Source organism: Pteropus alecto, unplaced genomic scaffold (assembly GCF_000325575.1).
Source record: "Pteropus alecto unplaced genomic scaffold, ASM32557v1 scaffold43, whole genome shotgun sequence".
Taxonomy (NCBI): Eukaryota; Metazoa; Chordata; class Mammalia; order Chiroptera; family Pteropodidae; genus Pteropus; species Pteropus alecto.
In genome coordinates this window covers 1,393,297-1,408,946 of record NW_006435764.1, presented here as the reverse complement: position 1 = coordinate 1,408,946, position 15,650 = coordinate 1,393,297, and the positions used below count along the sequence as shown (strand labels likewise).

Genomic DNA, 15,650 nt, shown 5'->3' with positions numbered 1-15,650 from the left:
GTGGCGCCCGCACGGCCGGCCGCGACGACCCGGCGGCGTCGGGAGAACGCACCTGCTTTTCAAGGGCACCACAGAACGTCCACGACGGTAAACCACGTGCTGGGCCACGAGACGCTGAGAGGGACCCCGACCTCGCTGAGCGCGGGGCCCGACCACGATCACGGATGAACTAAAGCAGAGACTGGCGACGGGAATCTCGAAAGTCCCCACACGGGCGGAAAGCAATTAACACGCTTCTGAATAACCCACGTGTCAAAGAGGAAACTCGAAAATGCTCCGAGTGGAATGAAAGTATCACAACCCATCAAACCCGTCGCCTGCAACAAAGACGGTCTCTAGACAGAGATGCACGTCACCGCCAAACACCCGGGTCAGAAACGGAGCGACCTCTGGCCGGTAACCTCAGCCCGCACCTTAAGACACTAGAGAAAGGACAGCAAGTTAGAGCCAAGCGAGCCGAATAAAAGAGACGATTCGACGGCAGACACCAGTGACACCACGAAAAGCAAAAACTCAGCGACCCCCAAACCTAAGCGAAGCTCTCGCCGCACCGATCATTCAAAAGGAGAGACACCAACAACCACGGTCGGGAATGAGAGATGCCGCTCTGTGTTCTACAAACGCTACAGGGACAGTAACGGAATGTAATGGACAACTTTAGGCCAATGAATTTAACATCGGAGGTGAAAGGAACCAATTTCTTCAAACATGCCAGAGCTCACTCAAGAGGAGAACGATAACCTGAATGTCTCTTACCTACATCTAAAATCTAGTGGACGGCCTCCGCATGAAGGGCAGCCCCGGGCCGGGCAGCCGTGTGGATGGGACACCCCTACACACACGCGGGGGGGGAGACGAGGCCAGTGCTGCACGGACCCCCCGCCCCGGCCGAAGACGGACGCTTCCCAGCTCACTCGTCACAGCGGCTTTACCGCGGCACCGAAACCGCAGCGCAGGAAACGTCCGGGCCGCATCCCCCGTGCACGGAGGCACAAAAGGTCTTAGCAGAACGTCGGCAGGTGAAGTCCCACGGCATCTGAAGAAGGCGACACGACACGACCGAGCAGGCCTCACCCAGCCCTGCAAGCCTAGTTTAACGCTGGAAATTCGATCAATATGATTCGCCATAGTAAGAGACGAAAGGAAAAACAAACAAAAAACAACCCATATGATCATCCCAAGAGACGTAGCGAAAGCGTGCGACAAAATTCGACATCCATTCGGGTTAAATAACAAACACACGAAAAACAAAAAACAAAAACAAACCAAACTCAGCGTTAGTTGGAAGGGAAATGCGTCACCCCTCAGCCCGTGAAGGTCACCTACACAAACCTACCCACGTCACGCTGGATGGGGGACGACTAAATGTTCTTCTCCCACGGTTGGGAACGGAGCGAGGATGTCCCCCGTTCCCACCACTACGGAACATGGCACTGGAGAGGGTAGCCGGTGCCATCGCACGAGAAAAAGAGTAGGCGCCGGACCGCGAAGGAAGAGGTAAAACGGCCTTTATTTGCAGACGTGATCATCGCCGCGAAAAAAAATAATAAAATAAAATAAAAAAATCAGTGGGCTCCACAAAAAGAGCTCCCGGAACTAAAAAGTGAGTTAGAAAAGTGTCAATAGAGAAGACAGGTGTGCCGTTCTAATTACAGTTCCACGTCCTAGCCACGAACAAGCGGACATCCAAAGGAACAAAGAGACACTACGAACAATCGCCTAAAAATCCAGAGGACGGGGGTGTCTGACAGAAACACGTCCGAGCCCCTCACACGGAAACCTAGACGTCCTCTCCGACAGAAATGAAAGGTCCAAACACATGGAGAGATGCACGATGTCCGTGAGAGCAGGCTCAGGGTTGCTGAGCAGTCAGGTCTCCCCCCGTCGATGGCTGCGTGGAACCCCCCACAGAATCCCGCCAGGCCTCTTTGTCGAAATCGACGAGCAGCTTTTAAAATGTACGTAGAAATGAGAAAGACCGGGAATGGCCAAAGAAACTTGAAAGGGAAGAGTGAAGGTGTACGTTTGACCTTTGTTTCCAGACTTCGAAGAAAGCTCCAGTGATGGAGGCCGAGTACAGAAGTCGAAGCCAGGCCCACACTTTAACGACACATTGAGTTTTGTAAAAGGCGTCAGCGATTCAAGGGGTAAAGGGTACTTACTCTTTGCAACACGTGGCGCCGGAACAATCGGACGTTCGTATAAAAAATGACGGCCCTCAACCCATAATTTACAGGGTAGGCAACAATTAACGTATGGACCTAAATGTAGGCACCGAAATGAAAGCCATCAGGGGAACACACGGAAGAAAATATGAGTATTTGTGTGCTCGGTAAAGCTTTCTGAAATGTAACGTAAAAAGCGCGAAATGTATAAAAAAGGAAAACGCAATGCATTTTACTTCATTCAGATTGAAAACCTTCCCTCTTTAAAAGACAGCATGAAATGCACGAGCCGGAAAGCCACAGATCGGGGGACCTATGTGTAAAAACGTACACCCACACGTCCAGAATACAGGAAAGTTCCAGAATATCGGGAAGTTTCACGACTCAGTAGGAAGAAGGCAAGAAGCTCCACTTCAAAGCGAGTGAAAGGTTTGAAAGATGCTTAGAAGCAGCCGAGGGAAATGAGCATCCGAACAGAGCGAGACCCCGCCACCCACCGATCGCGTAGCCCGGCCGCGCCGGGTGCCGGCGAGGATGGGGAGCACCCGGAACGCGCACGCTTGGCCGGTGGGGACGCGGGCCGGTGTCGCCGCCTCGGAAAACAGCTCCCCGGAGGCTGAAGCAGTGACGTAAACACCTGCCGGGTTCTCCAGCTTCCTCCTCGTAGGTCTTTACCCACGAGGAAAGAAACACAAGTCCTCACAAACACTCGGACGCAAACGTATTCATAACAGCTCCAAAGCGGACGTGACCGGGGCCTGTCGACACTTGAACGGACAGACAGACCGCGGTGCATCCATACGGAGGAACACGACCCAGCCGTGAAAATGGACGGACGACGGACACACGCGAAAACCCGGATGGACCTCGAAGTCGGTGCCGAGTGAGGAGACAAAATACTGCGAATGAGTCCGTTTCTAGAAGACGAGAGAATGCGAACCAGTCTGCACTGACAGACAGACAGGAGGTCGCCTCCCGCGTGCGGGGGGAGGCATCTCAAGGTCACGAGGACGTGCTGGGGCTGAGCCATGTGCTCGCTGTCCCGGTGGCGGTGGGGGGGCGGCCCTCGGTGTCCACGCATGGCGAGGTTTGCTCCTCAGTAGAGCTGGTTTGGGGTCAGCGAGCAGAGTGAATCAGCCGGAGGCGGCAGCACCTCGTGTGGCCCGTGTGCATGTGCCGCATGGCAAACACGGGCCTGTCCGCCCGTGTGTCCGTCTGCCCCTTGGGTCTCAGGAGCAGAGCGTCCAGGTACTACACACAAACGCCTAACCGAGGTCGCTGGCTCCCGCCCAGCACCCTGACCGGGGACAGCCGGCCCGCCAACCCGCCTGCCCGGCACCCCACCCGGCACCCCGCCCCACCTCCCCGCATCCACCAGGAGGAGGGGACCACGTCCTCCACGGTCTCCCCGGCCCTGGCGGCCACCAGCTCTGGCCCGAGAACCCGTGTGTCCACCCCGACAGCCCCTGGTGCCAGACACTGCTCGAGCTTTACACGCGAGGAAGCTGAGGTTGGGAGGTGGTCGGTGACCAGTGGGCCCCCTGGGCCGTCTCGGGGGTCTGGGCCTCCGCCATCGTCCAGAGTCGCTCGCTCTGTCTGTGCCCTCCGGGGGTTTGGGGGAGCCCCGCCCACAGCAGGCTTGCCACGACCCGGACAGGGGTGGACTTGGAGCCCCCAGGCCTGCCAGCCACTGCACCCTCTCCCAAGGGGGCTGCAGCTCCTGGGGCCTCCTCGGCCGCCCGTCCACACGGCAACCAGTGATGGAAACGTGCTGGGGGTTCTCTGTGCACCAAGGGAAACGAGCGATTCTCACAAACTCCCAGGGTCAGAGGGCGTTTTCTGACGTCCTGGAGGTCCCGGGTCGTCTAACGGACGTCCTCATTCAAGGCAAAATCACCTTGAACCTGAGACGAAGACAGATCTCGAGCGAAAGGGGGGCGTTGGTGGGAGAGGCACAGAGGATCCCCACAGGGGACGGAGCCTGGTTACCAGCAAACTGCAAACAGTGAGGTCATGGGGTTCGCGGTCCAGCTCCGACTTTCGCAGTGACTGCTGGGCCCCGGGACCTCACGGGGCCGGCCGCTCTGAGAAATGAATAACACATGGACCCCGGCCCAGCCCCCACCCCCAAGGACAGGGCCCCCGGCCCCAACCCTCCCTAGCTGGCCTCAGACAACGATCAGGAAGAAGAGACACAGGCCCAGCTCCAGAAATTAAAAATGAAATCAAGACCCCGCCCGCCCCCGGGCGCCCCACCGCAGCCTGCTCTGAATGCACAAAATACCCTCAGCTCATCGTGCCGGGAACCGCACCCCACGGCCGCCCGCCAGGAAGGGGGCCGGCTGCGCCTCTCGGCACACACTTGACATTTTGTTCTCGTCCTGGCTTCCCGTGCTGACAGTTCCTGGATTAAACGCGCAGATGGAACGCGGCCCCGAGGGTCTCTCTCCTGGCCGGCCCGAGGCTCCGGGGCTGAGCGTGCTCGTGTGCATGTGTGCGTGCAGACACGTGTGTGCGCCTGAGCGTGCAGGCCGCGTGAGCGTGGCCGCATGCGTGTGCCTGTGCGTGCGTGTGCGTGCCGGCGTGTCTCCCCGTGTCACTGTGTGTGCTGTGCCTCAGGGTGTCCGGTTGTGTGTCTGTGTCCACGTGTGTGCCCGTCCCCGCCTCTCGGTTAGGCGTCCGGGGGGCCAGGTGTGTTCCCCATGGTGTCACTTCAGCCACCTTCGACCAGAACCACGCTGCAGAGGCGGCAGCTCCAGGCACGGCTGCCGGCTCGGTTTGCAGTGAAGGAGACGCCCCTGGGCTCTGCGGGGGCTGGGCCCACGTGCGATCGCAGACGTGGCACCCTGCACCGTGAGCCCTGGGCCAGGGTCTCTGCGTCGCGGCCACCACCCAAGGGCGCGGGAAGCTGCGAAGGCCCAAGGCGCAGGACATACCCCCCACCAGGCGGCCGGAGGCCCAGCGGGGTTGCTGCTTAGGGTAGAGACCCGAACACTTGGGGAGGGGACCTTTGCCCCCAATTCCTATGATCCTAACAGCGCTGGAGGGGCCTCTCGGCCTCCCCACAGGGTCGGGGAGTCCCCTCGAGTCCAGCCGGGGCCCAGCAGTGGCTGACGGGCCGTGCTCTGGGCATGCCAGGCTGGACCCAGCTCGAGGCATCCCCTGCCCCGAGTTACTGACCAAGGCGGCCTCGGCCCGACCCGGGATGTCCCCCGCGGCTCGCCCTGCTCCGCCCCACCCCCATGCCCGGCCATCCACGGTCTCACAGCTGGAGATGGAAAATGCAGAAGGAAGCTGCCCGCCCTGCGGCCAGCTCAGCGAGATGGGGCTGGGAGGCCCGAGCAGGGGCGGGAGCCCCTCCGCGCTGCGAGGCTGCTTGAGCCCCGTCCTTCCTGCTTGCAAAGTCACGCAGCGGCACACGGCACCGGCGGCACGGCCGGGCCCCTGGTTCCCGTGCTGCGTGGCCTGGGGAAGCAGAGAACACCAGCCTAAGCCGTCCGAGGGCGGGGCCTGGGGCCGTGACTCTGGCCCCCGCACGGTCCCCGGCCCCTGCCCTGCGGCCAGCCACGCGCAGTCCACTTGTCCTCCTGGCGACCGCCAGCTGACCACAGCGCACCGCATGGTCACGAGGCCCTGCGGGCTCATCCTGTCGTCCCTCCGGCCTCCACAGGGCAGCCCGCGTGCGCGCGGTGCCAGGCCCCCGGCCGTGGCCAGCCGCAGGGCTGCCTGTCAGCCGGACCCCGGCGTATTATGTCAGCTGCTGCCCGCACTGAAGACAAGGCGCTCCAGCTGGCCAGGGTCAGACGTATAAACAAGGCCCTAACAAAACCCACCCTGCAGCGACCCCGAGCCGGAGACCCCGCTGAATGTGCCACTTAATGACCGGCCTCCGCCGAGGCCCCGGGCAGAGCATAAAGGAAACACCTGGCCCAGGGCGGCACAGCCTGATCCCGCCAAGCCCCCCACGGCCGGCCGGCCGGGCGCCCCCGGCCAGGGCTGACTGTTGTCCGGGGCCCCGCGGGAGAGGCTGCCGTGAAGGCTGCACGTCCGATGGCCAGAGGGAGAGAAAGGACAGGGCCAGGTCGGGGCCGCGGGAGCCCCGGCCTCCCTCCTGGGCACGCACCTCCAGTCAGAGCAAAGCGCCCCGCGGGGTCCTCCGCCCAGGGCGGCCGGGAAGACCCCTCCTGCACGGCGTCCCCTCCTAGAAGGGTAGGAGGGACCCCCCGGCCTGCCCCTGAAAGGCCCTTCCTGCAGACTGGGAGGCTGGCCGAGCCCCGACTCGAGCAAGGCCAGCAGTGGCCCCCGTGTGTCCCCACGCGTCTGCACCCCGACCTAGGCAGGCTCTGTCTCTGGTCACCGGCCTGGAGCTGAAACGTCACAATTTCTGAGAGAAGACGGGGGCACAGTGGGGAGAGCCGGAGCGCGGGACCACCCGCCCAGACTCCCGGCCGAGGAGCCCAGGGCCCCCCGCACACGCAGACATGCGCTGGGCGCCGGGGGAGGCCGGGGGCCCGCCGAGTGGCACCGGGTCCCTGGACGCTCCGGCCCGAGAGACATGAGGCCCCAGGGCTCCTGCCCCTGACAAGCAGGACGGTGGCTTCTCACGGACCAGGGACCAGAGCCCAGGGCGGGGGGGAGCCGGCCGGGGGCTCATGGCAAGGACGCCCCCGGAAGGAAGGCCGTCCGAGACGCCAGCACCCGACTCGCATCACAGCTTTATGGCCCGAGAACAGGAAACGCCATGAACACAAACAGGCCCGGATGCAGGCCGTTCCCAGAGCTGCGGGGCCCTGGCTGGTCTCAGGGTCCCGGGGCCTCCACTCGGCCACCGTGGGGTCTCCCCGGGACCCAGGAGGACCCAGACCAGGCACAAGCCCCCGGCCAGCTCCCTGACCTTCGGGGCCCTGAGTGGCATCTCGGGGGATGTGGGAGTGGGGTCTGTCTGGTGGAGGGGTGAGGGGGACCAGGCGCCCTGCTTCCCGGGGCTGGGGGCACTGTCCTAGGTGGGGCCAGGCGCTTCCCTCTGCACAGGCCCCAGAGGACACACGGCCGGCCGGCCAGGAGCGTCCACCTACGACCAGTCACACAGGGTCGGGTTACATGTTTTTCAGGAACGTTTCAAACGTTTTGCACGGCTCCCTCTCCCTCCCGCCCAGCCGCCCCCCGCCCTGAGCACACTGGATCGATACAGCAATTGTGGCAGCAGATAGCGTGAGGCCCGGCTGTGGGCTTCACAGAGGGCGTCTTTGTTACGGGAACGAGTCACCGTGGGACCCCCCCCGCCCCCCACACACACACAGGCCCGGTGTCCTCGCGGAAGGTTCTGGTTACAGCAGAGTTCCCGCTTTCACGGCTCTCGGCGGAGAGCAGAGCCTGCATGAAGGAATGGCAGCTGTCCCCCTGAGGAGCAGCTGCCTCCAGGCCAGGAACGCAGCCAGCCCAAACCCGTCAGCCCCGCCAGGGACGGGGGGCCTGGGTGGGGTGTAAACTTTGTCCCCGGTGGGGATGGCCTGACCCCAGCCTGGGGCCCCACAGAGGGCCTCACGAGCCTCGAGTCCTCAGCCTCCTCCTGCTGGGATAACTTTGGGGGCCAGAGGACTGTCCCCTCTGTGCGGTGGGGGCAGCAGCACTCACCCCCTGAAGCCCGGGGAAGTGGCCGTGAGCAGAGGGCCAAGGTCAAGGCGGCCAAAACCCGTGACAACCACGCACGATGAGGGGAAGCGCCTCACGCGCTGGGACAGAGATGACACGCGAACGTGGACCGCCAGAGGACAGACGTGCCCGTCTGCGTCGGAGGGTCCGGGGCGCTGAAGCGCAGAGCGGGCGGCTCGCGCCGCGTCCGCAGGACGGCCGAGGGGGCGGGGTCCCCGGGGGCAGCGGTTCCACGTTCTGCTTGGTGGACGCTCAGCCTCTGTTCACAGACTCATGCAGGGACCTCAGGGCTGACCCAGACCCACGGCGGGCTGAGGCGCTGCCTGGGTCTCCCCCACAAGGCCGGGCATGATGGACAGCCCCGCAGCCCATGCCCCACTGGACACGCACAGTCCAGGCCAGCTCCTTCCCCACCGGCCCAGGAGCAGCCCTGGACCCCTACATCTACCTCCGCCTTCCCGGTCCCCGAGGCCAGCATCTCTCCACCCTGTCCCCCTGCGTCGCACGGTGTGGGGCCTCAGGGCGGAAGAGTGAGGAGTTGGTCCTGCCCCCGGGGGACCCCTCCATGTGACCTGAAGAGCACAGGGCAGGTCACAGGGCAGGTCACTGTGTAGCCGAGCCCGGCCGCTGGCTGCAGACCCCACTGCCTCCCTCCCCTGCCCTCCACCTACGTGGACGCCTGGATGCGGGTGGCGGTGCCCTGGGGCCTTCTGCAGTGTTTGGCACCGCGGGGCTCCGCTTCGCCCGCGAAAAGCCGGCTCCCCAGCAGCGGGCCCCGCAGAGGGACCGCCCGACGCGAGCTGAGGCCTAGCGGAGCACGGTGTGCACACGTGCTCACAGGCGTGCATGCAGGAGGCTGCGTGGGCCACTGCCTTCTGGCTCCCGGGGTGGGGGCCAGTCCTCCCCCAGGCTTCAGCGCTGACGCCCGCTTCCCTGGGCAGACGTGGGGCCCGTGTCCTGCCCTCCAGAGCCCACGCCTGTCCGCCCCTAGGCCCTGCACGTAGTAGGCGCTCACTAAGTGTTTGCTGGCTGTATAAACACAGGGTGGGGCCGTTCTGAGGCCACACTTCGGTGAAGGCCCGGCGGTGGGGACTGACCCTAGTCGGGGGGCTCCCAGGTGCCGGGGACAATGAGACGGAGGAGTTCAGGGCTGCGAGGCAGGGCGAGGTCTGCCCACAGTACCCCGAGGTCCAGGGGAAGAAGCGGGGGACGCCACGGGAGAAGGTGTCGCAAGGCGCCTGAGCAGGCGTGGGCTCGGCCGGGCGTCCGGGTCCCCACAGCGGCGAAGGCTGAGCAAGAAGAGGGGCCCACTCTGGGCAGGGAGCGGTGGGGGAAATAAGGCCTGGGGCTCTCGTGGAGAACCTGGGCCACCCGTGGGTGCCCTGACCTCCGGCCGAAGCCACTTAAGCTCCGGGACACTTGTCCACTCCCACAAATGAGGGCAGAGCATTGGGCACGGTGGCCGCCAGCCCCGGCCTGAGCCGGAGTCTCCCCTGGCATTCGAAGGGTGTGGAACACGCGGGTGTGCAGGGCCTCTGAGTGTGAGCTGCGGTGGGGCCGAGGACAGAGCGCGAGCCCCCACCCCACCTCGCTCCACGGAAAAGGGGACCCACAGAGGGATGTCGAGGGGACCCACAGAGTCCCCGCGGGGCCTCGCTCTTGCAGCTGGGAGCCTGGGGCCCAGAGGCGGGAGGGTCTCGCTCTGTGCTGGGGGGCGGGGGCCGGCCAGGGCCCGCTGGCGGGAGGGCCGAGGGAGCCTCGGGCAAGGGAGGAAGCCGCAAGCAATGACCTCATCCCCCAGGCCTCCGGCCGCGGCTCACGGGGGTTTTCAACCACAGCGATGGCAGGACAATTCCCGGGTGTGCTGGCCACCGAGGCTCAGGCTCGCACACACGCGTTTGCGTTGTGCTTTTCAGAGCCTCTCTCTTTGTGTGGGATTCGGGGGAAAAAAAAAAAAAAAAAAACCAGCGAGCTGTGATTCTGGAGACAAACACCAGCCCTCACCTGGCCCGGGCAGGGTCTCCCGCTGCCAAGAGCGGGGTTTGGGCCCTGACGGTGGGAGGGGGAGGGACTCGGGAGGCCCCCCAAACCCGGGCCCCCTCCTGGGGCACGCACACAGGAACTCGGGCGCCGAGGGTGGACACGCACACGTCCACGTGTGCACGCGGCGACGTGCATGGCAGACACACACGTGCGCCCACGTCCACGCACACACACAGCTTCCTCCGAACTCGGGAGCCACGTCAGGAGCCCGTTTGCAACCCCAAAAGTGGCCTTTCCCTGCTGGGGAAGCGGGGACGGGGCTCGGCCCTGAAACGTGGCTGCTCGCAGGCGGAGGCGGTTCCAGCCAGCCCCCTCCAGGCCCCCCAGATCTCCCTGTCTCAGCAGAACGGCTAATCCCTCGGAGGCCGCCTGGGGCTTCCTTGCCCCGGCTGAGATAACAGCTTTCTGGCACCATAAACGCCCAGCCTATGAAAAAAAAGGAAGAAATATGGGTTCTCTGGGAAAACAGCTCCGAATGGCTTTCTTCCACCATTTAGACATCGTGTGCTCCCAGGGCCCCCTGCGCGAGCCCACCCTCGGCCCCTCCTGGGCCCCGGTGCGGTCTGGCTCCCAGCTCTGGGCCCCTGCCAGCGGCTCCGGCATTTTGCTGACAACAGCGCCACCTGGTGTCCTGAGGCCCAGCTCCAGGGGCTGCCGACACCGGGGCTGCCTAAGCCCCCTCCCCACGCCGGGTCCCCTCGGCCTGTCACGCCACTCCCGCAGGCCGTGGCCTCCTCAGGAAGCCCCCCGAGTTCTGCCGGCACTGAGAGCCCCAGGCCACGCTGGAGGCTGTGAGCTGTGGGAGGGGTCCTGGCCTGCGCCGCCGGCCCCCAGCCCCCTGCTCACGTCCTCCTTCCCCCTCCCGTCTCAGGGCGGCCCCTCCTGTGGGCAGAGCCCTCAACGTCCCTGCCGACACTCTCCCCCTGCACCCCGGTTCCTCTTACCTTGCACCCCCCTCACAGCCAGGCCCGACGTAGCTCACATCCACCCTGTGTGCTGGGCCCTGGCTGCCTCCTTCCCACTGTGTCCCCGACGTCCCCACCCCTGCGGCCATGACAGAGAGGTGGCCAGACGTGGCCAGCTGAGGCCCACCTCGCAGGGCGGCCCCCACTTGGCCGGTGAGTGGGGAGCCCTCGGGAGCCCAGCAGGGCCTTTGGGAGGGTGAGTCCCAGGCCGTCCGCCCACCCCCTCCATTTCACAGGTGGGAGCACTCGGGCCCAGGACAATACAGCACCTTGGGGGGTCCCACGGAGGCGGCTCTGGGCACATGGGCTCCAAGGACAGGGGTCCGAACCCCGGCAGCACCGTGCTAGCCGTGTGGGCGCGGCCTCAGGGCTGAGCTCAGGGGGTGCGGGATGAGACAGGATGGAGTGAGGAGGCGCGAGGCTGTGAATCCACCCGCAGAGCCCCCCGGCACAAAGCCACCAAGAGGAGCAGAGACAACGAAAGGGAGGAGGATGGGGGGTCCCGAAGACGGCAGGTCAGGGGGGCTACGCGCAGGCAGTGACGGCCGAGCGAAGGCCCCAAAGCGGACAGGAGCAGGTCTCGTAGGAGCCGAGCACGTGCAAAGGCCAGAGGCGGCTGGGGCGGCCCAGGGTGGAGCGGGGGGCGGAGGTGAGGGTCGGGGGGACACGCAGGGGTGGGGCCTAGATGTGGCACGGGGGCCGGAGAGGCTGAGTGTACCCTCAGGGCCCTGGGGAGCTTCTGGAACGATCAGACTTCTTCTAGAGAGCTCCGCGCCCCCCCCAGACTGACAGCTGCCATGTGGAGAGGGTGCCCGGGGGTCGCGAGGGTGGCAGGGAGGTGGCCGACGTGACGGAACGGGGGGCAAGGGAGGCAGCGCCGGTCTCTGCCCTCAAAGGCGGGGAAGGGAAGGGGGCCACAGCGGGAACGGGCTCTCTGCTCAGGACAGGGGCGCTGTTCGCACCCATCCCAGGCCCCGGAGGGAGGGCGTGCCACGCGGGTCACCCTCTGCCCGCCCCAGGCCATGCTGAGGCCCCGGCCTGAGCTGCGGGCCCTGTGGCCGCAGTTTGGAGAATAGCCACCAGGTGGCACTCGGGCCTCAGAGATGCCGGGACAGCCGAGGGAGGAGGAGGGGGCCCTCGGGAGGGAAGACAGGGTCAGGGGGCGGTGGGCGGGCCCTGCCACGTCGGGCGGAGGGGTGGGGGTTCTGGTCGAGGGGACAGGAGCCCTGGGCCACCTGCCCCAGCTCTGGGAGGGACCTACCATGAAGTTTGTGACAGGGAGCCCAGTGTAGACATGACAAGCACAGCCTGGGGAGGGAGGTGGTCCAGGTGGGTCCCCGTGGGGAGTGAGGCCAGGCCAGACGAGGGGATACCGCGCAGCCAGGGGCTGCCCCCTCCCCAGGGCTGTCACGGGGTCACAGGGCCTGGGATCCCTCCGGCCGAGCACACAGTGGCAGGTAACAAGCTCATAAGGAAGTATGCAGGCACGTCTGTGAGGGTGGCCCTCGGTGGCCCTCTGCGGCCCTCGGCGGCCTCTGCGGCCTCTGTGGCCCCTGCAGGCTCCATTCCGCTCCATCACCCACCCAGCGGCCCCCAGGGCCCTGCCTGAGCTGCACAAGGCAGTAGAAGTCACCACGGGGGCTGAGGACTCGGTGCTCACAGCCTACCAGATGCAGGGGCTGAGTGGGGGACGCCTGGTGTGATCACGTCAACGTGGGGCTCACCCAAGGGTGAGCCTCCCAGCAGCAGAGGGATGGCTCAAGTCACTCAGGGGGACTTATGGGCTGAACTGTGTCCCCCCAAACTTGTACCGTGCAGTCCCCACCCCCAGCTTGCCAGAATGTGGTGTATGTGAAGATTGAGCCTTTAAAACGGGGTCCCTGGGTGGACCCTGACCCACCGTGACTGTGTCCTCACAAGAAGAGGAGTCAGGGACACAGACACGCACAGAGGAACGACCACGTGGGGACACGGGGAGGAGACGCCGTCCACGCGCCCAGGAGTGAGGCCTCGGGGGGAACCGCCCGCCCACACCTGGAGCTCGGGCTCCGGCCTCCACACTGGGGACAGTGTCTGTGGTTCAAGCCGCCGTCTGCCGTGCTTTGTTACAGTGGCCCCAGGACACTCACAGGGGTAAGATGCTGACCAGGCCCTGGTCCCGGGTCCCGGTCCTCTCCCTGGCCCAGGGGTGGGGGTCAGCCTTACATTTACACTCAGTAGGGGGCAGATGCCAGCCAGTGGGCAGGGCGGGGTCTGCCGAGGGTGGCCATGGAGTCGGCCCAGCTGGCAGGGTCTCCGCCTGGACCAGTCCCCTGGGCTAGGAGAAGAGGGCCTGGGGGTGGCTCGCAGGGTGGACGTGCTCGGCCGGACTGTGGGCAGCTGCGGCCGCCGGGGCCTCCACACGGACGGGGCTGGCACTGCCACGGCTACTTCCACGGGTCCCCAGGGATGGGGAACAGGGAGGAGGCTGGACCCCGAAAGTTTGCCCCTCGAGCTGGGGAGGTGGCCATCCTCCTTCTCCATTGCACCTGTCCCTACTTTTACTTGGCAGCCATGACCTAGCAGGATGGTGAAGACAGCATCGTGGGGCCCTAGGGGCCGGGGGCTCATCCGGGGGAAGCGCTGGGACACCCGCCAACACGACCGTCCCCACGGACGCGGGAAGACGTGACTAGAGTCCACGCCGTCACCTGAGACTCGCGTGCTCACGTCGGACTCCGGGGCCCTCCACCCCGAGGCCGGCACGTTCCTCCAGGAGAGGCCCGAGGACTCGCCCGCCTGACAAAGCCCCGGCGAGCGACGGACGCCAGCGTCCCCACAGCGTCCCCACAGCGTCCCCACAGCGTCCGGCACGCGGACCGCACTGTGGCCCTGCTCCCCGGGAACCGCGCCGGGGCCGGAGGGGAGACCGCGGACAGGAACGGACGCTCTCGAGTCACACGACGGTCCAGCAACAAAAACCAACGGCTTTCACAGCCGGCAAAACGAAACCCAAAAAAGCAAAAACAAAAACACAAAACTCCAGAAACCAGAACGGACGAGCCGGCCCGTGGGTGCCTACGACGGGCGGTGACGACTCCGGCGACGTCACTGTGGTTAGAGGTAAACAGACGACCGCCCAAGAGCCACACCGGAAACCACGGAGCCCCCAGACAGACGACGCCACGACTGCGGACGGCAAGTCCCCGCGCCAGAACAGCGTCCGTCTCCCCGGTTCGCTCAGCAAACACCATCGGGATTTTTCGGGAAGCAAACGAATTGGCTGTGAAGGTCCCCGGGAAGAGCCCGCTGGCGAGAGCTGGCTGGGGACCCCCCAAAGAGCCACGCAGATGTGGGACGCAGAATGCGGCACACGCGTCGTCCAAGCAAGGGACGCTGGGAGGTGACGTCCCTCGGACCAGCGGACCAGGACGGGAACCCTCGGGGGGACCCATTTGCATCGGGACACCTGGCTCATGGTAAAACGCCTCTGTTGGGGACAAAAGACAGATGCTTGAACGCGTGGCACGGGGTGACGGGAAGGCCAGGGGGGCGTGGCACGAAGGGGTCTGTCCCCCACACCACACGCCGGGACGTCCCGACTGTCGTTGGCCATGTAAAACCGCAAGATTGTCCCGCACAAACACGGGGAGAAATCCAGCTGGTTCCTTTACAGCCTCCGGGGGAGACTTTGCCGTGACGCCGACTCCGGGAGCACGGGAGGAAAGGTAAGGTCCCCTGTGTGGAAATGACCCGGGAGCCGCTGCAGGGGCCCGTCACACGGCCGGGGGCCCCGCCGACCAGGCCGCCTGGCCGGGAGACACGCGTGCGCAGCATGACAGCAGCCCCGGCCGGCCCTGTGGGGGCCCGAGGCGGTGCAGGCAGGGACGTCATCCCTGCCACCGGCCATCGGCACTCGGGCGGCCTCCTGGGGACGTGGCTGGCCTCTGCACCCCACCTTCTCGGCCAGGCTCATGCGCAGATGTCCCCTCGGTGAGGGCATGAACTTCCGGAACTTGCCCAGCATAAACCGCAGGCTGCGGGCTCCTGGCCTGGCCCCCTCCCCATGTCCAGGAGGGCCGGGGGTTGCGGGGGGCCCATCCCAGGCCCGGTCTGAGGGGCTCACATCTGGCCGGGGCGAAGAGCCCTCACACCCCACTCAGAGTGAGGGGCTCAGACAGGCTGGGAGCGGGAGGGGCCGGGTTCCCGTGTGGGACACGCCTTCTGTGCTCACGGCCCCCCATCTCCTTGGGGCCGAGACCCAGACACGAGGGTGAGAGCCCCATAGGCAGTGCGGGGGGCTGTCTGGTGCGGGGCTCGAGGTGGGGAGCCTGGGACACCTGCTGGGGCCTGTACCAGCCAAGCCCAGGTCAGCAGCCCCCAGACCCTGGGCCCCAATGAGGCTCCTTGACCGAACCCGGCTCCCCGTGCCTCCATCCCTCCTTCCTGGCCCAGCTCAGAAGCCCCCTCCTCCAGGGGGACCTCCCAGACCACCAGCCTCAGGCTCCTCACATTTCTTGGGCCCCTTAGTCCGCTAGTCACAGCCTGGCAAGTATGAGAGCTGGGAGTCCCCACGCTTCCGGTCCCCCAGTACCAGGGCGAGTCCACGGCTGCCGGCTGGCAGGACAAGAAGCCAGTCGGGGCCACTGCACGGGCCGGAGTAGCCAGGAGCAGCTCACTCGGCCCCACGCCCACCCGCCCGTGACAGCCACCCATACGTACCATCCAGAAGAGAGTGCCTGTGGCCAGGGCGACGTACTGCTCGATGGTGGACAGCACGCTGAAGATGAGGCAGACCAGGACGATGAGGAAGCTACGAGACAGGGACACGCGGTCAGCTGCGGTG

At 65.4% G+C, this 15,650-nt stretch overlaps 1 protein-coding gene across 1 annotated transcript in view; it reads right to left on the bottom strand.

The window, feature by feature from the left end:
* KCNQ1 (potassium voltage-gated channel subfamily Q member 1) overlaps positions 1 to 15,650 on the bottom strand; it is a 287,759-nt gene that overhangs the window by 221,417 nt on the left and 50,692 nt on the right. Inside the window, exon 6 of the mRNA XM_015588669.2 lies at positions 15,527 to 15,617. Within this exon, the coding sequence (XP_015444155.1) occupies positions 15,527 to 15,617 (91 nt within the window). The remainder of the gene's footprint in view (positions 1 to 15,526; positions 15,618 to 15,650) is intronic.